The 25,502-nt window shown below is 43.0% G+C and overlaps 1 protein-coding gene across 1 annotated transcript; it reads left to right on the forward strand.

Moving 5' to 3' along the window:
- The first annotated feature begins 727 nt into the window (after positions 1-727).
- On the forward strand, positions 728-24,933 carry LOC120692061 (DExH-box ATP-dependent RNA helicase DExH14-like). The gene is made up of 49 exons (XM_039975271.1): positions 728-1,050; positions 1,150-1,202; positions 1,362-1,530; positions 2,514-2,958; positions 3,038-3,103; positions 4,077-4,181; positions 4,267-4,566; positions 5,032-5,148; positions 5,237-5,296; positions 5,443-5,514; positions 5,604-5,720; positions 5,787-5,948; positions 6,608-6,673; positions 6,759-6,911; positions 6,991-7,074; positions 7,823-7,897; positions 7,970-8,101; positions 8,161-8,226; positions 9,003-9,068; positions 9,170-9,292; positions 9,738-9,887; positions 10,125-10,337; positions 10,420-10,575; positions 10,655-10,879; positions 10,953-11,054; positions 11,134-11,214; positions 11,304-11,384; positions 11,703-11,906; positions 11,986-12,102; positions 12,504-12,626; positions 12,700-12,789; positions 12,866-12,991; positions 13,090-13,152; positions 13,264-13,352; positions 13,575-13,665; positions 14,951-15,100; positions 15,184-15,375; positions 15,471-15,536; positions 15,612-15,767; positions 15,852-15,995; positions 16,369-16,436; positions 16,524-16,689; positions 16,778-16,840; positions 17,072-17,167; positions 20,746-20,913; positions 21,027-21,197; positions 22,674-22,820; positions 23,949-24,080; positions 24,537-24,933. Exons 1-49 carry the CDS (start codon positions 944-946, stop codon positions 24,615-24,617), a joined length of 6,249 nt encoding a protein of 2,082 aa, XP_039831205.1. The 5' UTR covers positions 728-943; the 3' UTR covers positions 24,618-24,933.
- Positions 24,934-25,502: the final 569 nt, after the last annotated feature.

Consider the following 25,502-nt stretch of genomic DNA (forward strand, 5'->3'; position numbering starts at 1 on the left):
CCCCGCCCGGCCTCCTACCGCCGCCTCGCTGGCTGTTGCGAGGAGGCGCCGCGCGCGGTCGGTGGCAAAACGGTCTTGGACCACGGGTCTGCGGGAGGAGCCGCTCGAAGCCACGTTTTCGTGGCTCCACCTACTCTGTGGAAGCCATCGCTGGCTCCAGATGCGGCTCCACCCCTAGAGCTGCCGCAAAAATGTCCGTTTGGGAGGGCTTCACCTGGAGGCTGGCTCCAGATGCGGCTCCACACCCTAGAGCTGCTGCAAAAATGTCCGTTTGGGAGGGCTTCACGTGGAGCCGCGTAAGAAGGCCTCCCAAACAGGCCCTATATAATTTGGGCTTTGTTTAGTTCTTTGTGTAAAGTTTTTGAAATGAAATCTTTTCATATTTTAAATATTAGACATATATTAATCACAAAACTAATTACAAAATTTGTTTGTAAACTACGAGATGAATTTATTAAGGCTAATTAATCTATCATTAGCATATATTTACTGTAACAATTTATTGTCTGATTATAGATTAATTAGGCTCAAAAGATTCATCTCGTAATTTACATGTGAAAATTGATTTTTTATCTATATTTAATATATTATATATGTATTCAAAATTATCATATTGATGTGTAAAGTTTTTTTTGACGGGAAACAAGGTCTTGGCGTGGTTATCACCCCGTTACCAGCGCGCCGCTTGACCAGCCAGACCCAGAGTCTGGGGCGGCCGGGCGGGCAGAAACCAAGCGCCACAGCCACCGTGCGCCGGCGCTTTCCCGGCTTCCGTGCCGCGCAAGTCCGGCCCTCGGTGGGACGCGATCCAAACCGAAGTCCAAGCCATCGGCAGGCCGAAATCGCGCCGCCGCCATCGCCTCTCCACTCAACTCCACCATCGTTCGCCACCCCCCCCCCCCCACCCCAAACCGCCGCCGGCGCGCCGCGATTCGGCTCCGGGATGCTCGCGCCGCTTCCGCGCTTGACTAGCGCGCTCCGCGGGCACTTCGACGCCGACCAGGCCTACCTCCTCCGCAAGACCGTCCTCCAGGCCCTCACCCTCCCCAGGTTCCACTCCCTCCCCATGCGCCGATCACTGGTGCTTCCCCAACCCCAATCGCTGCTGGGGAAAACCTGACGATTTCGTGTTGCTCGTTGTCTCCTCAGGCCGCATGACGAGTGGGAGCTCGCCCGGAAGATCGTGCCCGGCTGGGACGACGGTAATGTTTTCAAACCCATATCAGCTCGCTCGCACGCGCCGGGTTGCTAGACCTGTGATGTCTTGTTTTTGTTTTTTTACCCCTTTTTCTGGGGCGTGCGCGTGTTTATGTGTGATTATGATTTAGCTTAACTGATCGAAATCGCAACTTGTGTTGCAGCTCCCAGCGAAGTGCGCCAGGCATATAAGCAATTTATCGGGGCAGTGGTGGAGATGTTGAATGGAGAGGTAGTGTCTGAAGAACTCCATGAAGTTGCTCAGACTGCATATGCCATGTTTGGTGGCGATGACATGGAGTATGATGCCGCCCAAAGAGCCCTTGTCAAAAGGTAGTAACAAGCATGCCATGTCTAAAGTTTTTTAGCTGAGGCTTCTAAACTTGGTAATTCTTTTTCAGATTTACTCCTTGTCAATCGATTGAAATCTTGCTTAGGCATCAATCACCAAGATTTATACTAAAAATTGAATGAAGATGAAGAATCAGGTTAGGGTTTGGGGGTTAGGGGCTTACCTCAGTGCCCGGCAGTAGAGGGAGCTCCAGGGTGGCTTGCCGGCCGCCGGTGGTGGTGGAAGAGATGGCAGCGGAGCGGAAGTGGAGGCGGCGGGGCCGTCTCAGCCAAATGGGTTAGTGTTGGGCCGTGGAGGAGGGTGGTGGCGGAGGCTGCTGGAGCCGAGTGGGAGCGTGCGGCGGCGGGGGAGTTGCGACGGCGCGGGAGGCACGAGGAAGATGAGCAGATGCGGGATGCGGGAGGAGGAGAGAAAAAGATAAGGGAGAGAAGGTAATTCTGGATGGTTGAATTTAGATCCAATAGGAGCGCTTGGAGACTAGCTATCAACGTGCCTGAACCATGACCTTTGTGTCTTTTGGGTTTCATCTCTAGCCTACCCCAACTCGCTTGGGACAAAAGGCTTTGTTGTTGTTGTTGTTGTTTAGCAACAAAAGGGTGATTGAAGGAAAACTAAATCTCAATCAATTGACAAGGAGACACTTCTATTCTTTTTACCTTTTATTTTGTTATGGGGCTCAGTTCTGTGCCCTGTGACTAGAGAGCTCTTTAATGCATTGGAATTTCAAATGGAAAAGCTGATGTCACACATGGCTAGTAGTACACTAACATGATTCATATAATGGCTAGGATCCCTGCAGCAATATGCCAGTTGAATCAGTTCAATATATATGCTGATCCTTTGCACTGGGCTACATAAGTTTCCCAGCATATTACCTTTTTGCATGTTTTTTTTTGTGTATAATGTGGATGCTGTAAGCTCTTTTTGCTGGATTTCCAATAATTACATTTTTTTATCTCATCAGGAATGAATTGGAAAGGCTTGTGGGCTATACTGTACAAGACTCAGTTCTAAAGAAGCTAGCTCAGTTAGCTCAGAAGCTTGGTTCCCTTCAACGGGCAAGCGCCCATGAATTTGCCCACAGGATAGCAGATGATGTAGATGAAAATGAGAGAAGTGAATTTGGAGCAAACTTTGATTTCAAGCCACCTGCTCGTTTCGTTATTGATGTTTCTCTTGACATACCCTTAGGAAGTGCTGAATTGGGCAGTGAAACATTTGAAAAAGGGCATTATGATGCTTGGAGCACATCCGCAACTAGTAATTTAACTGCTATTAGGGGTTCTGTGAGTTTGAGGTGGCTGAAAGATCAATGCAATTTGATAACTAGAAGTGATGGCTCGTTCTCAGGAGATGAACTTGCAATGGCCTTGTGCAGAGTGCTCCTATCAAATAAAGCGGGCGATGAGGTTTTTAATGTTCTACTGAATACGGCCTCTAATTTAATTTTTGTTGCTGCAATCATCTGGTTTTCCCACCACCTTGCAGATAGCTGGTGAGCTGTTGGACCTGGTTGGCGACACTGCATTTGAAATAGTTCAGGATCTTCTTTTGGTAAGGGGCCTTGTTATCTTCACTTTAGATACAGTTCCTTCATGTTATGTGGGGATGGGAATCAGATGACTAAAAGAAAGAATTTGAAGATAATTTTCACTGTACAGTTTATGCTGCGCCTTTTAATCCTGCATCTTTACAACTTGTTTCTGGCATACAAACAAGGCCTACAAAGACTTGATAGTTGGTAGAACTAATGCGATAACTTACAATAAACCAACAAATCATCCACATGTACAAATGCTACAGTCTGGCCAGGATTCAGGTATCAGCGTGGTCACGGGAAAAAAACTAGAAGTTTAGAGGAGAACGCCTAAATTAGTACAGCTGTTAATCTCCTAGTGGACTATCCCTGTACTGACCAAAAGGTGCTTGGCTGTTTCATGATATACAATCTACTAAATTCCTTACTCCTGGTAATTCTAAGTTTGTAAGAGGATTTTAGACTTCAATACAGATCCTTGGTTGGTTTGGTTCTTCATTCCTTTGCAAGGTTTCACCATGATAATGATTGAAGCAACCAGTTAACCCTAATTCAAGGGCGAGGCTCAAACATAGAGCTCACTATGAGAGAGTTCGATCATGACATTTTCCTTCCAGAAAAGTTAAAATACACGACCAGTTATTAATAGAACTGCGCTGTTAGTTCTTCGTGCAATGACTTCCATGTATCTGAGTCTTAAAGAAATATTTGTAGATCCAGTAGGAACTTAAGAATCCTTCTACCAGTGTGCTTAAACCCCAAAATTGCATGAATTGTCTACAGAAGTTTTATTTATCTGTTTGTTTTGGCTAAGTGTGAAAGGTGCTCTACAGTAATGATCGAGTACTAGAGTTTGCAAGAATTTGCTGTGAACACATGAGAATAAACATGGAAATGAAGGCCACCTCATTTGTTCTTTAAGCATACTTAATTTCTTTCTGTACCATATGACAATATTGGAATCTAATCTGATTATTTCATGCTCTACAGCATAGAAAAGAGCTAGTAGATGCAATTCAACATGGATTGACGATATTGAAATCTGAGAAAATGACCTCAAGTAACCAACCAAAGATGCCAACTTATGGCACACAGGTTTGAGAACTTCCTAGTATGCTGTCTCATGTATTGTGGGTACCTGTTAGATGTTAGAATGAATTCTCATCTATTATGCCTGCAGGTAACTGTACAAACAGAGTCTGAGCGCCAACTTGATAAGATTAGGAGGAAAGAGGAAAAACGTGGCAAACGTGGTGTAGACACTGGCAATGGTGATATTGGTGTAGATGATTTCTTATCCCTCCTTTTGGCAAGTGAAAGAAAGCAGCCATTTGATGATGTGATTGGTACTGGAGAAGGGGCAGATAGTTTTCAAGTAACTTCCCTTCCTCAAGGAACCACAAGGAAACACATGAAGGGCTATGAAGAAGTGAAGATTCCACCAACTCCAACGGCATCACTGAAACCCAATGAGAAGCTGGTAAACATATTGGTCTTATCCTTTATTTTCCTCTGTTAATGTGTTAACTCTTTTCTCGAAAGTAGTTTCAATGAGAAGTCCTGCGTTACATTTATTTCGAGACGGTTTTCCAACTTAAGTGGACCTCTTTTCTAATTTGAGATTTCCTTAAGTGACCTTAGAATGTGGAATGGTGAAACCTAGTATTCGCTTGACCTTTTTCTGTTTCACTTTATTGATTTTAATCTGTGGATATAAGACAAAAGTCGTTTTTCCATACATACAATATTACAATTATCCTCTTTCTTTTTGCTTGGTATACTTGGTAAAATGATTGTGTCAGTATCACTTCTATTTACTTTAGCGTTAGCAGTTTTGTAACATCTGGCTGCCTCTGCTATGCCTGTAGCATCATTACTTGGAGTTCTTTTTTTTGTCGATAACTGTGGAGCACTCTCTCTCTCTCTCACACACATATTTTTTCAGATTGAAATAAGAGAATTAGATGAGTTCGCCCAAGCTGCCTTCCAGGGATACAAGTCACTCAATCGTGTGCAGAGTCGCATTTTCCAAGCTACATACTACACCAATGAGAATATTCTAGTGCGTCACTAAATTTACTGTCTATGCAATCATGCTCGATCACCCCATACGGTCTTCTGCTACATAGCTAACTTGCACAAATTTCCAGGTTTGCGCCCCAACAGGTGCTGGGAAAACAAATATTGCAATGATAGCAGTTCTTCATGAGGTATACCAAAACCATGGAAAAGCTGTACCAAAGCCTACAAATCACTGATTTTTACAAGTTTATATTTGTTTTCTTGAGATTTTTGTTTCCCGATAAATCTTTGTGATTGAAATCTTGGATATTGGAGTAACAAATTTCTTTTGCAGGTTAAACAGCACTTTAGGGATGGCATTTTACATAAAAATGAGTTTAAGATAGTCTATGTTGCTCCAATGAAGGTATTCTTCTCCCTTGCTTTGTCTTCTTATCTACTAGTTTTGGATGTTCTCGGGACCATTACCATTTACCCCCAAAAAATGTTATTTAGGCCTTGGCTGCAGAGGTAACAGAGACATTCAGTCGCCGATTATCTCCATTGAACCTGGTTGTTAGAGAACTTACAGGAGATATGCAGTTGACCAAAAATGAGATTGAAGAAACACAGGTACTCTCTTACCTCATTTTTTTAACTTAGTGCTTTTGAGCTGTACTTACTTGGTGCATTGGGCAGATGATAGTGACTACTCCTGAGAAATGGGATGTCATTACACGCAAAAGTAGTGACATGTCACTTTCAATGCTGGTTAAGCTGATGATTATTGATGAAGTGCACCTTCTAAATGATGAAAGAGGTTCAGTAATTGAGGCACTAGTAGCTCGAACTCTCCGCCAGGTAAGTTCTTACACAAAAAGGGAGCAACTTCTCTCTGCTTTGGTGTTTAAAAATCACTATAATAATTTGTAAAGATTGGAGGAAGCATAGGTGGTGTACTCCAAACTGATCGCATGCCTGCGCAGGCACTGATAAACTGTCTCTTCTTGTTTTACATCTTGTTTAATTTCCTGTGATTCATTTCTCTTTGCCTTAATGGTATTGTTGTGGACGCCTTTGTTGGGCGCACATACCAGCGGCGCAAGAAGGAGGCCACGGCTGCAGACGTGTGATTTTTAGTTAATTTGTAATCTATTCGGTTTGGATTTGTGTTAGTTAGAGTTAAACAAGGACTTGTACTCTGTACCCTTCCGGCTCTATATAAAGGAGTCCGGCCTTATCAATAAAGCAAGCAACAGATTAGGATCAAAACAATCCCAGAGCCTCCTCGGGGGGCGGGTATTGCCTAACCTACGCTTACCAATCCATCCACCACATCAGGTATCAATAATCATGGCAGTGAATTTATAAAAGCTGTAGAAAAGAGATGCTTATACCCCAAACTATTTTTTTTCAGCGACCTCAAACTGATTACTTGATGTTAGGACATAACAATTGCCTGTTCTTCTTTGCATGATGTTTTTTTACCTAGTTCGTTATGAATTGATTGAATGCAACAAGTTGAGTCTATGCAATCAATGATTCGCATTGTTGGCCTATCTGCTACCCTGCCTACCTACTTAGAGGTCTGTTACCTTCTTACATTAACTATCATGTATGTACGCTTCCTGTACTGCAATTAATAAGATCATGGAACTTCACATTTTTCAGGTTGCACAATTTTTGCGGGTTAATCCAGAGACTGGCCTTTTCTTTTTTGATTCAAGTTATCGTCCAGTTCCTCTTGCTCAGCAATACATTGGGATCAGTGAAAGGGATTACACTAAGAAAACTGAACTATTCAATACTTTGTGCTATGAGAAGGTCTTTTCTCTTGGCCAGCACGGTTCTCTCTTGATTTCTACATTCATACCTAATACACGACTCTTATTCAAATTGACAGGTTGTGGAGTCCATTAAGCAAGGTCACCAAGCATTGGTTTTTGTTCATACTCGTAAGGACACTGGGAAGACTGCTAGAACCCTGGTAAGTCTTGTACCTTTCTTGTGTGAGCCATCACCTAATTACTCGATGGTGGTAGCATTAAAATGTTGTTTTCCTATTGTTTGCTTCTGTGATGTCTCGTAAATGTTAATGTTCATCAAATTCTGATGCCATACATGTATATACTCAAGAACGTCTCGCATCTTTTTGTTCTTTTTTTGTTATTTAAAATAATATTTAGAAAGTGCGTTGGAACTCGTGGATCTGATCTGCGGGGCTGCTCCAAGGCTTTTGCTATATCTGATCCATGGCCTTAGGAAAAAATATGTTTCACAATGTTTGTCCATTATGGAAATCAAGGATTTAAGTGGAACAGAGGGAGTAGTCCACAATGATCATGTGTAGAAACCAAGGATCTAAGTGTAATGACCTCATAGGCCCCTTCCACACCATTAGTTAGGTGTATAGGGTGGAAATACGCAAAAAGTATGCTCTCTTTCCTCAATAAACTTGTACTCCCTCTGTTCTGTAATTTATGATGTTTAGGACAAGCCAATTAGTTCATTTTTTAAAGGAGGTAGTATTTTGAAAGGATAACTCCCGACTAATAGGACATATGTATACTGAAATGGCAAGAATATTTATTTTAAATTGATGGCTTCTATTCATAAGGGATAAGGCACCATTCAAGGTTTAAGGTCCTTTCATGCTATATCTTTTTCATGAAGTGAATTGTGTTTTAACTAATCAGATAATTTCTAGTTTCTGATTCTTTTTGCATTCTTCTCAGATCGACCTAGCTGCAAAAGCAGGGGAGCTGGAATTATTTTCAAGCGCAGATCATCCCCAGTTTCCATTAATCAAGGTATATGGTTACCTTATGGTTTCATTGACCATTAATATAGTAACTGTTATTTACTTAGTATTATGGTTGCAGAAAGATGTTAGTAGAGCAAAAAGTCGTGAAGTTGTTGAATTTTTCGAATCTGGGTTTGGCATACATAATGCTGGAATGATACGTTCTGACAGAAGTTTGATGGAGCGCTTGTTTGGTGATGGGCTTTTGAAAGTAAGTGTTCCTGGGTACTCCAGTATTGTCTAGTCTTGTGCTAACTTCTTTCAATTTAGGTCCTTGTTTGTACAGCAACTTTGGCTTGGGGAGTAAACTTACCAGCTCACACAGTTGTTATAAAGGTTAGTATCTGTTTGTGCTTATTTTTTGTTTCTATTTTTTTAGTTCTGAACAATTGATGGTGCATGCATACGCTATTGGTCGATTGAGAGAAATCAGCATTTTCCTCTGCAGCTCATCATACCTTATCTCTTGACTTAATATTTCTAGAATGAAATGAATGCCTGTCCATATATCAGTACTTATAGAGATAGTTTGGCATCAATACAGAGACATATATTGATATATATTGGTATTAAATGCTGTTTTGTTTGATCTAGTAAGACCAGTCTTGATGGGAGTTTCATGAGCATTAAATAACATGCCACATCAGCAATTTTGCTTGGCAGCGTCATTATGAGGAGAGTGAGGGGTTTCATGGGATGGGAGAGGAGTTTCATCCCCATGGAACCCAGCCAGCACAGTTACCAAGTTTGAAATCATGGTAACTGTGCAATGAAACTGTGCACCGAGATTGGCCTAATGATTCCCTTTGAGGTTTAGGACAAGGTAATTAGTAGAACTACTTTTGGGGATAGTTTTACATCAATATAGAACATTGGTATTAACAATGTTTACCAATGTTCTGCTGGAAGGCCATACTGAAAGTCTCAAGTTCTGCATGAGCTTCTTTTAGTTTTTTTTACTGTTTGATAAGATGGATGAGCATTGCAACCCCTAGGTTCCTTGCATGCATCTCCGGTTGATCCATGGATTCAAAACATGCTTGCTTCACATTGTTCAGGGTCCCTTTTATGCACTTGCTAAGTAAAATAATATACTCCAACTCCAATAACAGGGCACACAGCTATATGATCCTAAAGCTGGTGGGTGGCGAGACCTGGGGATGCTTGATGTGATGCAGGTTCCTATCTGAGCTTTTCATGATTCTGTACCATTGTCATCATTTCTTCATTCAAACAGTCTTATGTTTCTGATGTTCATCCATTCATTTTTTTTTGTTAGATCTTCGGACGTGCTGGAAGGCCACAGTTCGATAAAAGTGGTGAAGGAATTATTATCACAACACATGACAAATTGGCTTATTACTTAAGGTTATTGACAAGTCAGCTTCCAATAGAGAGCCAGGTTAGCATACCAGGACACTAAAAACAATAATGAAACTTGTTTAATTATGGGTTAAATAAGACCATAATGTAGGGGTGATTGTCGAGAAATATTATTTGTTGCATATGCGACTAAAAGCTATCACATCACACCTCCTGGAACAATTTTTCTCTACTGTTGGAATATTTTCCCCTACTGCTAGCATTTTTCAGAAATATTTTTCTACTGCTTCCAATAGTAGAAAAAATATGTTCCAACAGTAGAAAAAATTGGTCTAGGGGGTCTGTGATGTGATGACTTCTAGTCGCAAATGGACATATAACATACCCTGCGATCCTAACGTGAAGTTGTTGGATAATGGGACAAGTTTCATTTCCTAATTTGCTTGTGGTCTCCAGAAGTTGGTTTATTGTTATATGTTCTTTTAATCCACAATTAATTTCTTGTTAACTATATAATCTTGCAGTTCCTTGGATCTCTGAAAGATAATTTAAATGCTGAGGTTGCCTTGGGCACTGTAACAAATGTCAGGGAGGCCTGTGCTTGGCTTGGCTATACATACTTATTTATAAGGATGAAGACTAATCCTCTGGTTTATGGAATAACTTGGGAAGAGGTAACCTTTTCTTCCACCATTCACAACTTCAATGCAAATTAGTATGACAGAAATTTGTCTGAGAAGAATGCATTTTGTAGTATAAGGTTTTTGACACATTGCTCTGTTAAAAAAAATACAAACTGTACATCTGAAAGTATTGCATGTTCTCTATATTTTTCTAAGTGATGTTCTTTTATAATGTAGTTCTGACTATAAGTTTCTAAGTTCTTATTTCCACCTCATATATTTCTTCAGGTTTTGGGAGATCCTTCTATGGGCGCGAAACAAAGAACATTCATTATTGATGCTGCACGTGCACTAGACAAAGCTAAGATGATGCGCTATGATGAAAAGAGTGGAAACTTTTACTGCACAGAACTAGGTCGAATTGCAAGCCACTTTTACCTTCAGTACTCCAGTGTTGAGACTTACAATGAGATGCTTCGACGTCACATGAGTGAAAGTGAGGTACACATTTAGTTTTTTGTATATGTACTGCTTGCGATGCTTGCGAAGTTTTACTAACCTGTCTGTCTGGGTACTACCTCAGGTGATTACTATGGTGGCCCATTCCTCTGAATTTGAAAATATTGTAGTGAGAGAAGAAGAACAGGATGAATTAGAAGCCCTTGCTAGGAAAGCGTGCCCCTTGGAAATTAAGGGTGGGCCTACTGACAAACATGGGAAAATTTCAATTCTCATACAGGTTGCTGTTGAGGACTGTTACTCTCTTGTTATGTTTGAACTAACAATATCGTAATTGAGGTATTTTGTCAATCTTGCAGGTTTATACATCCCGTGCTCCAATTGATAGCTCCTCTTTACATTCTGATGCTCAATACATTAGTCAAAGTTTGGCTCGCATTATGAGAGCACTATTTGAGATTTGTCTGCGTCGGGGGTGGTCTGAGATGTCATCCTTATTACTAGAATATTGCAAGGCCGTGGACCGCAAAATATGGCCTCATCTCCATCCACTTAGGCAGTTTGATAAGGATCTTTCTCCTCAGGTTTGCTATCAGTTACAACTACTTTGTCATGTTTACCTTATTTTTGAAATGTAATTCTTTCTCTCTGGATTAGATATTGTGGAAACTTGAGGAAAGAAATGTTGATCTGGATCGTCTTTATGAGATGGAGGAAAATGAAATTGGAGCACTGATCCGGTTTTCTCACCAGGGAAAGGTATGCCTTGGCTTAAAAAGCTTTGTGATTAGCAGTAAAAGTTCTGCTTATTAATCCTATTAACATCCTTTTACTGAAGCTGGTTAAGCAATACGTTGGATACTTCCCATATGTCAACTTATCTGCAATTGTGAGCCCAATCACTAGGACGGTTCTTAAAGTAAGAGCTAATGTCAATTAATTATTGTCTCCTGTTTCTTCTTTTTTTTATGACTACTAATTGTGCAATCACTTATGATAATTTTGTAGGTTGACCTGCATATAACGCCTGATTTTGTGTGGAAAGATCGTTATCATGGCATGTCAGAACGATGGTGGATTATTGTTGAGGTATGTGAGCGTACATGTATTATTGTTATGTATGTGCAGCTACACCATTTTAGAGGTGTAGCAGGATTGAGAAAAACTTCATGCTTAATGCAATTATATTTGCTTGCTTTTGACATTTTGAGGAGACCATTTATATGACCTTGAAAGATTGGTAGCACCTATCCATTCCTGATACCCTGCCAGGGCATGCATAGAGATGAGATGTCATCATCTTCAGGAACCTTTTACACAAATGCAATGTTTTGAGTTTAAATTTTTCATACTTGATTCCTATTGCAGGCAGGCATTTGTTCAGTAACAATAAATTTTATTTTCCAGGATTCTGAAAATGACACCATCTATCACTCTGAGCTATTCACACTGACAAAGAAGATGGCAAGAGGAACACCCACAAAGATATCTTTTAATATACCAATATTTGAACCTCACCCACCACAGTACTATATACGAGCCATATCAGACTCATGGTTACATGCTGAGTCACTCTTTACTGTTTCTTTTCATAATCTGACATTGCCACAGGTGAATTTCACAATTGCTTACTGCCGGTCTATGGTGTTTATTTTTTATAATATACTGAGTGATGCATCTGTTCACACAGACACAAATAACGCACACTGAACTTTTGGACTTGAAGCCTCTTCCGCTGAGTGCTCTTGGCAACAAAACATATGAGGATCTCTACAGATTTTCACATTTCAATCCGATACAAACTCAGGTGCATTTTTGGCCCAGTTATCTTTTATTTAAGCCGTCTATGCTATGGTCTGCATGGTAGGGATTGATAGTTAAGCTTTTGTAACTATTCTGATCAAATTGTTTTATTTTTTTATGTAACTGTGACCAGCAGTCTGTTTATAATGGTCATTTGTCTGTGGGAAAAAATTGTACTCTTGATGAACATAAGATGGCAGAATCATCTGTAGAAGTTACCAAGTGCTCAACATATGCATCCATTATGTATCCATTTTTCTAAGGATCATAAGATGCTTACGGTGTGCATCCACTTACTGTATAATGCCCAAACACAACTAGTACTGTTGCCAACAGTTTGCTCCAGCTTGCTGAACTTTTCTCTTTTATATGTAAACTATTAAATTTTTATCTCATCTTTTTCAGGCTTTCCATGTTCTTTATCACACGGATAATAATGTACTTTTGGGAGCTCCAACTGGAAGTGGAAAGACAATTTCGGCAGAACTAGCAATGCTTCATCTTTTCAATACTCAACCGGACATGAAGGTTTTACTGAGATTGAATGAAAACCATTTTTTGTGTCATAATGTCATGTTAATATCTTTCAATACCTTTTTAGGTAGTTTACATTGCCCCTCTAAAGGCTATTGTGCGAGAGAGAATGAATGATTGGAGAAAACGTCTTGTAACCCAGCTTGGGAAGAAGATGGTAGAGAACACTTCACAAGTTGTATTTCTCCAATACTTCAAAATGTAAATCTTAACTGAAGTAATGCTTTTGGTAGGTTGAGATGACTGGTGACTTCACTCCAGATTTGATGGCCCTATTATCAGCTGACATCATAATTTCTACCCCTGAAAAATGGGATGGGATTAGTCGAAGTTGGCATAGTAGAAGCTATGTTATGAAGGTCTAGATCTGTCCTCCATTATTAGCTACTTCTGTAGATCATGTAGAAAAGATCATTTCATTTCAGTTATTAGGTATTGCTTACAATATTATTGATAGGTGGGGCTCATGATATTGGATGAGATACATCTTTTGGGAGCTGACCGTGGACCCATCCTTGAGGTAACCCCTTCTATCTTATGTTTTTGTTGTGTTCGTTCTTTTTTGTTTGTTTGTTTGTTTTAAATTTGTTTACTATCAATTATTAGCATAATGGAATTTCTGTTTTTTCAGGTCATTGTATCAAGAATGCGATATATCTCGTCACAAACAGATCGTTCAATTCGGTTTGTCGGTTTATCAACAGCATTAGCAAATGCTCGGTATGTTTTGAAGTGATGCTTTTGCTTCTTGCTTGTGCTCAATCACTTTGATGTATAAAGTATTCCCCTAGGATATGAATGCGAGCAATATTCTCTCATAATGTATTTGAGATAGTAGGTGTTATCATGAAATCGTGTTTTCAACTAGTACTGTGTACCTACACGATCATTGCAGTACTTTTGCTCCATTGGCTGACTACTTTCATCTGGCAAATACTTCAGTGATTTAGCTGATTGGTTGGGCGTTACGGATGACGGTCTATTCAATTTCAAGCCTAGTGTGAGGCCTGTACCTCTTGAAGTGCATATCCAGGTAAGCCAGATTTCTTTTATTGCCTTAAATTCCTATTCTAGTTCGCAAAGATGTTGCTGATATTTTTTTAGAGTGATAATCTCCTCGTAGATTGGTTGCATTGAGTAGGTTTGCTGGAAAAAGCCTGTACCCAGTACTTTATAGTATTAATTTTTCTCAATAATCTGCTTTGATGATGGATGATGTCACAAGGGAAATAAAAGGAGGGATCTCTTGGTGTATGATCTTTGCTGGCAATGTGGTGCTAGTTGATGATAGTAGGATGGGGGTTAACAAGAAATTGGAGTTGTGGAGGTAAACATTGGACTCGAAATGTTTTAGACTAAGTAGGACTAGAACTGAGCATATGTGTTGTGACTTCAGTGATACTGGACATGAGGAGGGTGTGGTTAGTTTGGCAGTACAGGTATTTAGGATTGAACCTATAGAGGGATGGCAATATCGATGAAGATTTTTGTCATAGAATTGAAACTTGGATTGAAATGGTGCCAAGATTCTACCATCCTCCATGATACAGGTGCCACAAAAGAAATAAGCTAAGTTCTATAGGATGATTAGGCGAAATAATGTTTTATGGCGGCATATCCAGCAGATAAGCATAGCAAAGGTGCACCTGTTGGGATAGATTCGTGGTCATAATAGGAAGTGTAGGGTGTGAAATAACAATATATGTGATAGGGTAGGGGTGACACCAATACATCGGCTAAGATGGTTTTGGTCATATCCAACAGAGGCCTCTAGTGGCACCAGTGCATAGCAGCATTTTAAGGTGTGATAACATAAGATGAGTTGGTGTCAACCAAACATAATGTGGGAGGAAGCAATAAAGAGAAACTTACAAGGTTGGAATATACTCAATCGACTAGCTTTGGATAGGAGCGCATGGAACCATCAATTCATGTCTCGAATCATGGCCTAGGCTAGTAGCCCTCTTTTATGATTATTACTATTACCAACAACTCTTTGTCACTTTTCCCTTTGTTATTTATTTATTTGTTTGTTTCTGGTGCCTCTTGTTGGGTTTCATCTCTAGCCTACCTCAACAAGCTTGGGAATCATTTTATTAACTCTTATTCATTTTTGGGTGGTTCTTTCTGAAAATGCACAAACAAGTATATTGGTATTGTAATTTTGAACTTGCAGTTACTTTGAGAAATATAATGATATTCGAAATTACCTTGTGGAAAGATACTATACTAGATGGCCATTGGAGAAACATGTTTGGTAGATCACAGCATTAAAAAGCTTTGCGCTGTAACTCATGTTTCCTTTTCTGTTTTAACAGGGATATCCTGGGAAATTCTACTGTCCGAGAATGAATAGCATGAACAAACCAGCTTATGCAGCCATATGCTCTCATTCACCCAATAAACCTGTTCTCATTTTTGTGTCATCACGTCGACAGACAAGACTTACAGCCCTTGATATCATTCAGGTGGAATGCTAATTTGAATCTGTGCAACTAGATGGCTATATACATTGCTGCTATCTTATCCGTCGAATGTGCTCTACGTGCAGCTTGCAGCATCAGACGAAAAACCAAGGCAGTTCCTGAGCATGGATGACAACTCCCTAGACATGGTTCTGTCACAAGTTTCTGATAGTAATTTGAGGCATACTCTGCAGTTTGGCATAGGTCTGCATCATGCAGGTTTAAATGACAGAGACAGATCCTTGGTTGAGGAACTCTTTTCAAACAATAGGATTCAGGTGTGTTCTTTGATAGACTTCTCATGTTAAGCATGCTAGTTACATGCTTAAGCAAAACTTAAACAAACTTTCTTGTTGCTTGATGGTTTTTCCAGGTACTGGTATGTACCAGCACGTTGGCGTGGGGTGTCAATCTTCCAGCTCATCTGGTCATAATCAAGGTGACATAGTGCATTGAATTTTCTTGGTCCTTATTGGTGATTTACTTCAGTGCTCATTTAATATCTATCTTGTAGGGCACTGAATACTATGATGGCAAAACAAAAAGATACATTGATTATGATATCACAGATATTCTGCAAATGATGGGTCGTGCTGGTCGACCGCAATTCGACCAACATGGCAAAGCTGTTATTCTCGTCCATGAACCAAAAAAGAGCTTTTACAAGAAGGTCATGCATTTTTCTTCTCTGCTAATGAACAATCCCTAATGCATCTTTTATCTTGACTTTAACACTAAATGTTATAATTTTCAGTTCCTCTACGAACCATTTCCTGTGGAGAGTAATCTGAGGGAGCACTTGCACGATCACATAAATGCAGAAATTGTTTCTGGCACCATCAGCAACAAGGAGGAAGCGATCATTTATCTCACTTGGACCTACCTATATCGCAGATTGGTATTTATCTTGTAAAATCCTTTTCAGTACGTTTTTTATTTTTCCTGCACTAAACTCAGCCAGCTAAAAGTTCCGGATACACAATCTTTGACACACTCTAGATCTTTTTTTTTATCCTCAGATTGATTGTTTGACTGGTACATTTTCTAATTAAAAGGTCTGAAACCAAGACCATTACTATAAAATCTGAAATCATATGGATAAATATTCAATTGTCAATTTAGTAATGTATAAACTGTCTTATTGTTGTGCCGATTCAAATCTATGGCTTGTCAAAGTGATCTGCTGTGAAGGGATCAAGACTGTTGTAAGAATCTTTCATAGGTGCGATAGAGACATCTTGGAAACTCTATGTTTTGTTGCTACATCGCAGGTTGTTAATCCAGCCTACTATGGATTGGAGGATACTGAAACAAATACCTTGAATTCTTATCTCTCAAGGTGGGAACTGAGGAATTCATTTAAGCATAAGTTTTGATTTGCTTTACAACAATTTGATGGTATGTCTTCCCATTTTTGTCCAAACAGGTTAGTCGAAACTACATTTGAAGATCTTGAGGACAGTGGATGCATAAGAGTGGATGACCGCTCTGTAAAGTACTTGATTTTGGGAAAAATAGCAGCACAGTATTACCTCAGCTACCTCACTGTTTCAATGTTTGGGTCAAATATTGGCCCCAATACATCATTGGAAGTAAGTTTTTAGCCCTACTTGTTCCCAGGTTAATTGTTTGAGTTAATTTGGAGTGGCAGATAATGAACAGCTTTGATTCTGTTGCTAGGCCTTTGTGCACATACTGTCAGCTGCTGCAGAATTTGATGAGCTTCCTGTACGCCACAATGAGGTATTCTTTTTTCTCGTTCGTTAAGAAACCAAGCATTACCCCATTTTTGTTTGTAGATAATTGAATCAGCAATTTTCTTTCCTTCCAAGGCATGATATCACTGCATTGATTAAGGATAGGAATTGAAATTCATACAGCTAATTTCTAAAAGCATTCTGGCCTTAGTACACTCTGAACTTGATTCTTGGCATGTTGTGATCATTTATGCATTTATGCTCTTTGCTGTTTCAGGATAACTTGAATCGAACACTCAGTGGAAATGTCCTGTATCCAGTTGATCAACACCACCTTGATGATCCACATGTTAAAGCCAACTTGCTCTTTCAGGTACATATATGGTTGAAGACTTTGGAAAAATACCATCGAAAGATTCATCTTTAGAAAATTAGCATTGAAAGGTTGCTCTGTTACTGCTTTCTACCATTCCATGAACTCAACGTTAACAACACTACAACACGAGAGCATCAGACCTCACCTGCCACCTCCCTCTCCCTATGACACCGGGGCTCCACTCGTCATCCCTAACCTCCAGCAGGCATGGCCGGTGGACAGGAGGGGTGATGGGGAAAACGAAAATGACTGCGAGCTCGAGAAACCCAGAATCAGAAATCCACTCACCGGATTTGAGTGCTCGGAGGGCCAACCGCGGCCACGATGGGGATGCGTGTCTCCCCACCCCATACCCCAGTTCGCGGGTGTAGGAAAGGTAGGATGTGTATAATGTGGTCGATGTATTGCATTGAGCCCCTTGGACGGTATATATAGGAGTACATGGCTTGGAGGGCAAGTAGCCTCTCCTAGAGATAAGGAAGGTTATCCCGGGATTACAATCAATCCTAAACTAACCATACCCGGAGTTGCCTAATATACTCTAACATCCCCCCGCAGTCGTAGCGGTAGCAACACGAACGGTCAGACTGGAGAACAATGGAGATGTATCCCCCCTGCAGTCGGAACGCTGGTGCAAAAGCTTTGACTGGAGACTCATGCAGATGACAGCCTTTTAGTGCCGTAGTAGCCGAAGTCGAGGTGGACGTGGTCGAAGCCGTGGAGGGGCGCGGGTCGAAGCGTCGTCGAGGTGCTCGAGTACACAAACTCAGCAGCTTCTGGCCGAAGACCGCAGCAGGACGGTGCGGCGGATGACGATGGTAAACGGCGCAGTTTGCGACTTAGGTCACGCTCAGGACAGGGGTGGCAACGGCGCAGGTTGCAGCAAGTGTCGCGTTCAGATCAGGGGTGGCGACGACGTCTTCCTTCGGGAACATCGGCGGCGATGTCCGCGTGAGAACGGCTGGAGGCGCGGAGGCGGATCGAGCGCCTGCTTGATGAAGACCGGCGGCGAGTGGCGCCACCGCCTGAAAAGGCGACGACACCGGTAGGGTAGCTTGATCACGAGCGTCGTCGCTGCAGCCTGGAGGGCGCAGCAACAACCTCGTCCTTCGGGAGTGTCGACGATGATCGGCGATGAACGGCAGGGCAACGCAAATCGGTCTTAGATCGGAAAAGAAAAAAAAACAGCAGCAGCAGATAGACCTCCGTGTGGAGCTCTGGGTGCACCAAGCATTACCCGTCCCCCACCCTTATCTTTCCTCCTCCCCCACGCAGGCACGCAGGAAGAGAAAAAAAAAAGAGCAGGGGAAGAAGAGTAACTGCGCACCCAGGCCCCAGACTACCGGAGTCGCTCCACCCTTGCCAGCGCCCAAGGTGGGGTCTCCCCGCGGCGGCAACAGGATGGGCTCCCCGCGGCAGCCCGAGGGAGGGGCGGCGGCGGCGACCCTCCGCAATCCGCTCGACCCGAGCAGCTCCAACAGTGCTGCAGCCCGGCGCCCCTCGTGCTCCCTCCGCAGCCGCACAGTCGCTCGCAGCGGTAACGGCGGCACGGGAGGGAAGAGTGGGGCGGGGCCACATGCACTGGAGGAGACGGTGCGGTGTCGACGGATCCAGATGCGCAGCGAGGAGGCGAGAGCCGGCAGCCCCATGGTGACGTGGTGCCTGACGAGGATGACGAGCGGCGCCGCGACCATGGGTAGAGGTGCGCCCTTCTGCTACTTGACGACCACGACAGCGCGGCGGATCAGAGGGATCCGCGGCGCATCCTACGAGGGCGCTGCCCCCGGTGGAGATCGATCTCCTCGGGGGCTGAGCGCGGCGGCGGCTGCGGAAGCAGAAGCCTAGTGATAGGATTAAGCTAGCACTTGTATCTTATTTTCCTGCACTTTTATTTTTGCAGTGTGTGTTGCCTTGGCCCTCAAGTTGATCATGAGGTGCTTTTGGCTAAAGTGTTAAAGTTGTTGGGAGTAGGTGAAGGCTCTGCCTATATAAGCAGCAGCCCTCTCCCTTGTAATGAACCGAGTTGTTGTCTTGATTCAATCAAGCGGCCCGTTGGTCAAGCTGACCTCCGGGCTTTCCACCAAAAGATCCATGTTTGGGCCAACACCTAGGTCGAAACTTTAACTCGTGATACCATCAATGTTCTTAAGGCGTCGCCTAGACGCCAAGGCGTCAAGGCGCTCAGGGAGGCCAAGGCGTCGCCAACGCCCAGCTAGAAGAGAGGAAGAGCAAGCGGAAGGAGCGACCGGGAGATGAAAGGAGGAGCAAGAAGGTTACCAGAACTAGCAGGCGACGACCTCCGCCTTCCTCATCCTCGACGGCACCGGCGCCAGCGAGATCTGGCCCCCAAGAAACTGGGGAGGTGCGAGGACTTGAAGGGGGAGCGGCTGCGGTGCTCCATTTGAGCAGATGGAGGGGACACCGGGGTTCATTGCTGCACGGGTCTGCTACGGCTGCAGTCGATGTGCAGGGGAGCGCCGGCGGAAGGGAGGAGGGGCATGCGGGGCGGAAGGGAGGAGCGGCGGCACTGCTGCGAGGGAGGAAGAGAGGAGCGGCGCTGCTGCGAGGGAGAACCGGCGGTAGGATGCGTATAATGTGGTCGATGTATTGCATTGAGCCTCTTGGGCGGTGTATATAGGAGTACATGGCTTGGAGAGCAAGTAGCATCTCCTAGAGATAAGGAAGGTTATCCCAGGATTACAATCAATCCTAAACTAACCATATCCGGAGTTGCCTAATATACTCTAACAGCGGGCACGAGCCGTGATGTGCTGCCGCAATGCTGCACACCCATCCGGCCGGCCAGTGATCAAGCGGCGGGTGGCGGTCACTCCCAATCACGCACGCCATCTTGTTCCAGCTTCAAACCAACCAAAATCACCTGAGCAAAGGCAACGCAGCATGCAATCGTGGGCAACATTTTTCCAATTGGCACCTGTGCGTGGCCGCTGGCTGACTGGCTCCCAACATGAAGCTTTGCAGAGTGTCGAGCTATAGCCGTGTGCTGTTCCGCAGGAGGCGGATCTCCACCACCCACTTCCCCATCCGCACGCCACGGTAGAGCTTGGCCGGCCCCGCTGAATGCAGTAGCTGCTGGTACAGCGCGGGGCCCGCGACTGAACCCGCACGTCCTCAGGTTAAGCGCCTCGCTCATGCCTCCAGTAGCACAGCAGCATTTGCTGCTGCACCTCCCACGCCACGAGCTGCGATGGGAACAGAGGGCTCGCCGCCGTCCCGAACTGCGGCGGGGGCTACTGGTGCTGCAAGGGCTGCAGCAGTGGCAGGGGCTGCTGGAGGTTAGGGTGACGAGTGGGGCCCAGATAGGAAGAGGGAGGTGGCTGGTGAGGTCTGAAGCTCTCTTGTTGTACGGCTGTTGACGTTGAGTTCACAAGGATGGTAGAAATTGATAACGGAGCAAACCTTTCAATGCTAATTTCCTAAAGCTGAATCTTTCAATTCTATTTTTCCAAAGTCTGAATCTTTTAGTGGTAAGAATCCAATTTTCCCTTCATTCTAACAGTATTCTTTGCGCAATGATATAGTGATTGTCATTTTTGTTTCTATCTGTCTTACAGGCACATTTCTCAAGAGCTGAATTACCAATTAGTGATTACGCCACAGACTTGAAATCAGTTCTTGATCAGAGCATACGTATTATACAGGCAATGATTGACGTATGTGCCAATAGTGGATGGCTTTCAAGTGCTTTGTCTTGCATGCATCTCTTGCAGATGATCATACAGGTGAATTTCATTGTTCAGATGCTTCTTAATATTTTTTGAAAAATAGTCCTATGTCGAATTGCATTGTACTATTACAAGTATTTATCTTGAACTAAATCCATTTTACTTGCCAGGGTCTCTGGTTTGAGAGGGACTCATCACTCTGGATGTTGCCATCCATGAATGATGATATTCTAGGTCATCTCCGGGGTAGAGGAGTCTCAACAGTCTCAGCCTTGCTGGATTTTTCTCATGAAGAATTGCACAGGCTCCTTCAACCATTTTCTGCATCAGAGTTGTACCAGGTGCTGCTTTTCTCACTTAAATTTGGCAGGTCATGTAGGAGAGAATAATGGCTTGTATTCATCCAAACCCTAGAAGGGTGGGATATATAGATCATATACATGGGCCTCTAGATGAGCCTCTATAAATGGGCTCACATATACACTAACACCCCCCCCGGCAGTCTGAACTACCGGCGCAGCGGTGTTCAAGACTGGACAACAAGAAAGCCAACCCCCCCCCCCTCCGCAGTCTGAACTACCGGCACAGCGGTGTTCAAGACTGGACAAGAAAAGAGTACAAATAGAGTACAAAGGCCACAACTAGCTACCGGCTACGTTGAGGCTGGAGCGAAACTCCGAGAAGGTCGAGGAGAGCAGTCCCTTGGTGAAGATATCAGCAAACTGGGAGGTAGTCGGGATATGGAGTATCCGAACATCTCCGATGGCGACTCTGTCGCGCACGAAGTGTAGGTCGATCTCCACATGCTTCGATCCCGTGGCGCGTGCGGCGCTCGCGGTGTCCTCGGCCTGCGCGGCGCTCACGGCGCGAGCAGGGGAGGCAGCGCCCGCTGGAGGGTGCTGCGGCACGCGCGGGTGCTGCCACGGCGGCGGCGCCGCGGCCTAGTGCAGCACGGGCGGCGGGAAGTAGACCACGGGGGGAGGGGGGCGGCCGCAGGGGCGCGCCAGGCCGAGGGGTTGCGCCCGCAGTGGCAGGGGCGACCGATCCAGCAGCAGGGGAGGGGGGCGCAGGGGCGCGCCAGGCGTAGGGGCCCGCGCCCGCGGCTGCCGGGGCGGCCCCGCTCGATCCAGCAGCAGGGGAGCGGTAGGGATGTAGGGGATCCGCGGCTGCAGGGGAGCCCTGATCCGAGGGGCCTGCGCCCGATCCAGTAGCAGGGAAGAGTGGAGGGAAGGAGGAGAGGGGAGGGAAGGAGAGGGCCGGCGGCGCCGGCGGCCGGCCGGCCATGGAGGCGGCGGCGGCTGGTGCGAGAGGAGAGGAGAGAGAGACTATGATACCATGTAGGAGAGAATAATGGCTTTGTATTCCTCCAAACCCTAGAAGGGTGGGATATATAGATCCTATACATGGGCCTCTAGATGGGCCTCTATACATGGGCTCACCTATACACCAACAGGTCAAACTATTTTCCTAATCATTTGGACATTAATTGAAAGTAAAGTGGTCCGTAACTGTCCAGTATACTTGAATTAGTTATGGAAATTCAAGCGCAGCAAGCTGATTGTTTGGAAATGTTAGCTAACATGTTACAGAAAATTGGGCCGCAAATAATATTCAATATTGTATGTGTTGATCTCAGCAACTGGTGATTTTAAATGTCCATGATTTCTACAGATTCTATTTATGACAAAATATGTGTCATGAATGGTGTCCACAATTTGATTATATATTTGAAAGTGAGAAGCTCATTATTAGTATTTTTCCTTGTAAGTGCAGAGATCATTCTGTTTCTCTCCTGAATACTGTATTTCATTGTGCAGGATCTGCAACATTTCCCTCGTGTTGATGTGAAACTTCAGCTTCAGAATGAACAAGATCGGTCCAAATCTCCAACTTTAAACATCAGAGTGCAATTGAAAAATTCACGGCGTTCAACATCAAGAGCATTTGCACCTAGATTTCCCAAGGTCAGTATCTGATTAATTTTCCATGTGGATTAGATGCAACGATTAAATGTAACATAGAGGGTTCATTGTTTAAGGTATTGTATAAAAAAAATGTTACAAGGGAATCAAAATGAATAAACATTTACTCCTTTTGTCCTGATAATTTAGGAAACCCATTTCAGAACTGAACAGAGCCTATATGTTTGCAAGAAATACTAATACCATATAGGTTTATAATACATGGTGTAGCAATGTAGCATGCACCTGGGCAGAAATCCCTTCTGCTGTTAATATCCGGGTGTGGTCTTTCCCCCAGGGCTGACTTTTTTTTAATACATGGTGTAGCAGCTTAGTAAGTTGACAAATAAATTGTATCATGTTATAAACTAGAAATTTTGTGTTTGATATGACAAGACTGAATAGACAAATTCATGTTTTTTCATATTTGGTAAATTTATTAGTTTGCTACTGAAATTGGTTGCCATTTGTCTTGATCTTCGAAATGGAGCCACTGGGAAAGAAATTGTTATTGCAACTGGAAAGGAAACCTCACAAGTTACTACTGGTTTGACTAGTAAATGTGTCACCTTAAGTCCGGTGGCAAACTGGCAATGGGATTGTTTGTGGATAGATTTAGGGGTTTTGCATGAGTCATCGTTTTGCCTTCAAACTCCAGATCCTGCAAATCCAGGGGTTGGAGCGAACAAACGCACCCACTGCCTGAAGCTTGTGGAATAATCCAATGCTTTTGGTGTTAGAACTCATGCAAATTGGAAACACATACTGATAATATTACCAAAAAAACTGATAATTATTCACTGCACAATCATGATCCTAGAAATCACTAGTTGTCGATGAATGCTTTGCGATGCTCTAAGAAATCGGTAGCTTTTATTGTTTGAGTCGTATTACAGCCTAACTGGATGATTATACACTAATTGGGGTGACACCTGTTCCACACATAAATTGAGTTGGAATAGATATGTTCTAAGAACATCGCTGCCTTCCACATTTATTGGGAATTACAATTTTTTGTATGACTGCTAATTAATATAGATTTCTTTAGCTTAGCAGTTTCTATGTGATGTGAATGTGTGTTGTTGAACTTCAATGGTTGTTTTGCATTGAACCTTTTGATGTTTTCTGTAGGCAAAACAAGAAGCTTGGTGGCTGGTCCTGGGGAATGCTACAAGCTCAGAGTTGTATGGTTTAAAAAGAATTAGTTTTGCAGATCGGGTGGTTAACACTCGCATGGAATTGCCACAGATGTTCAATGTCCAGGTAAATGAATTTTGCTTGGCTAAGCTATGCTAAGTGTGAAGATCTTTTGTTCTCGTTTTGGATGACTTGATGCACATGTGAATATTTATTCCACGAGTTACTACACAGTTCGCTTTTTTTATAACAAGATGACCTTTTCAGCATAATGCACAGTCAACACCCAGCCACCAAACTGCCTTATCCATTTGCTCTATGAAATGGATCCCATAGTACACAATGTTATATGCCAATCCAAGGGAAATGCAGATGGGGATAGGAGGAAGACGTGTAGCTGGGGACTCTTAGCTGGCTTTCTGCTATGTTGAACCTAAAGGAATATACAAAAAGACCTAATTCTGCAGTAATATGATTGCATAGTCTGCAACTCTGCATTAACCATGAACATCATAGACATGCTTTGAATTTCTGAGAGAAACTTTTATCTTTTACTGTTCTCACGAGGGAATTTTCTTTCAGGAGACGAAACTGATTTTGGTGTCAGATTCCTACCTAGGTTTTGACCAGGAGTACTCTCTTGAGCATCTCACCAAGCGTTGAGAATTTCATTCAGGGTTCAGAGCTGTTTGGCCCACAATGTTTTTGTATGCTCTATGATGGTGGCAGGGTGTTGCCATTCCCAGTGTGTACATGATATTTTTGGAAGCCATAAATACGTCAAATGCCCTGATCGAGAATGCAGAACTGTTCCCTGTCATCACCTGGGCTGGAATGTCAATTCTTGTATTTTCATTTAAGCTCGATAGATGAAGTTGAAAGGTGAATAGATCCCGCGCCGTGAGTCCGCAGAATGTACTGCGAATTTCAATTGCGCATTTGTGTTCGTACTCATTTTATTATTCACAAGTCGATGTCATTTTACTCCTCGTCAACAGTCAAAATAAAGGTAATTGCATAAAGACCAAGTGCAAAATCGTACTTGTGAAAAGTAAAAGGTAAACTCACAAAATTTAAATGAATGAGGGCAAATCACAGTTGCACTTGAAACAAAGTAGGAGCAAGGACACAAAAAAAAGCTTTGCAAATTCGGACCGGTACCAAACCGGTCCAAATTCAAAATTCAAATTTGAATTCAAAAAAATGAAAAATTTCTAAAAATACTTTAAGGTGTGACGAATCTAATGGTGTCAAATTTTCTCAAAAAATCGTTCATTTAGTATAGTTTGCGTGGATTTGAAGTTAAACAAAAAAAAACGTGCATATAAAAGTATACAAATACAATGTAAAAGTAGTACAAAAGAGGATTGGAGGGTTTATTTAGACTAAAATATGTCATACAAACATTTATTTAGTATATTTTGCGGGCATTTGAATTTAAACCATTTTTTTGAATTTGACCGGTTACCAGTCAAACCGACCGGTAAGCCGGTAGGAACCGATTGAACATGCGATTTTGAATTTGATTTTGACCGGTTTCCGGTCAGG

Source organism: Panicum virgatum, chromosome 9N, assembly GCF_016808335.1.
Source record: "Panicum virgatum strain AP13 chromosome 9N, P.virgatum_v5, whole genome shotgun sequence".
Lineage (NCBI taxonomy): Eukaryota > Viridiplantae > Streptophyta > Magnoliopsida > Poales > Poaceae > Panicum > Panicum virgatum.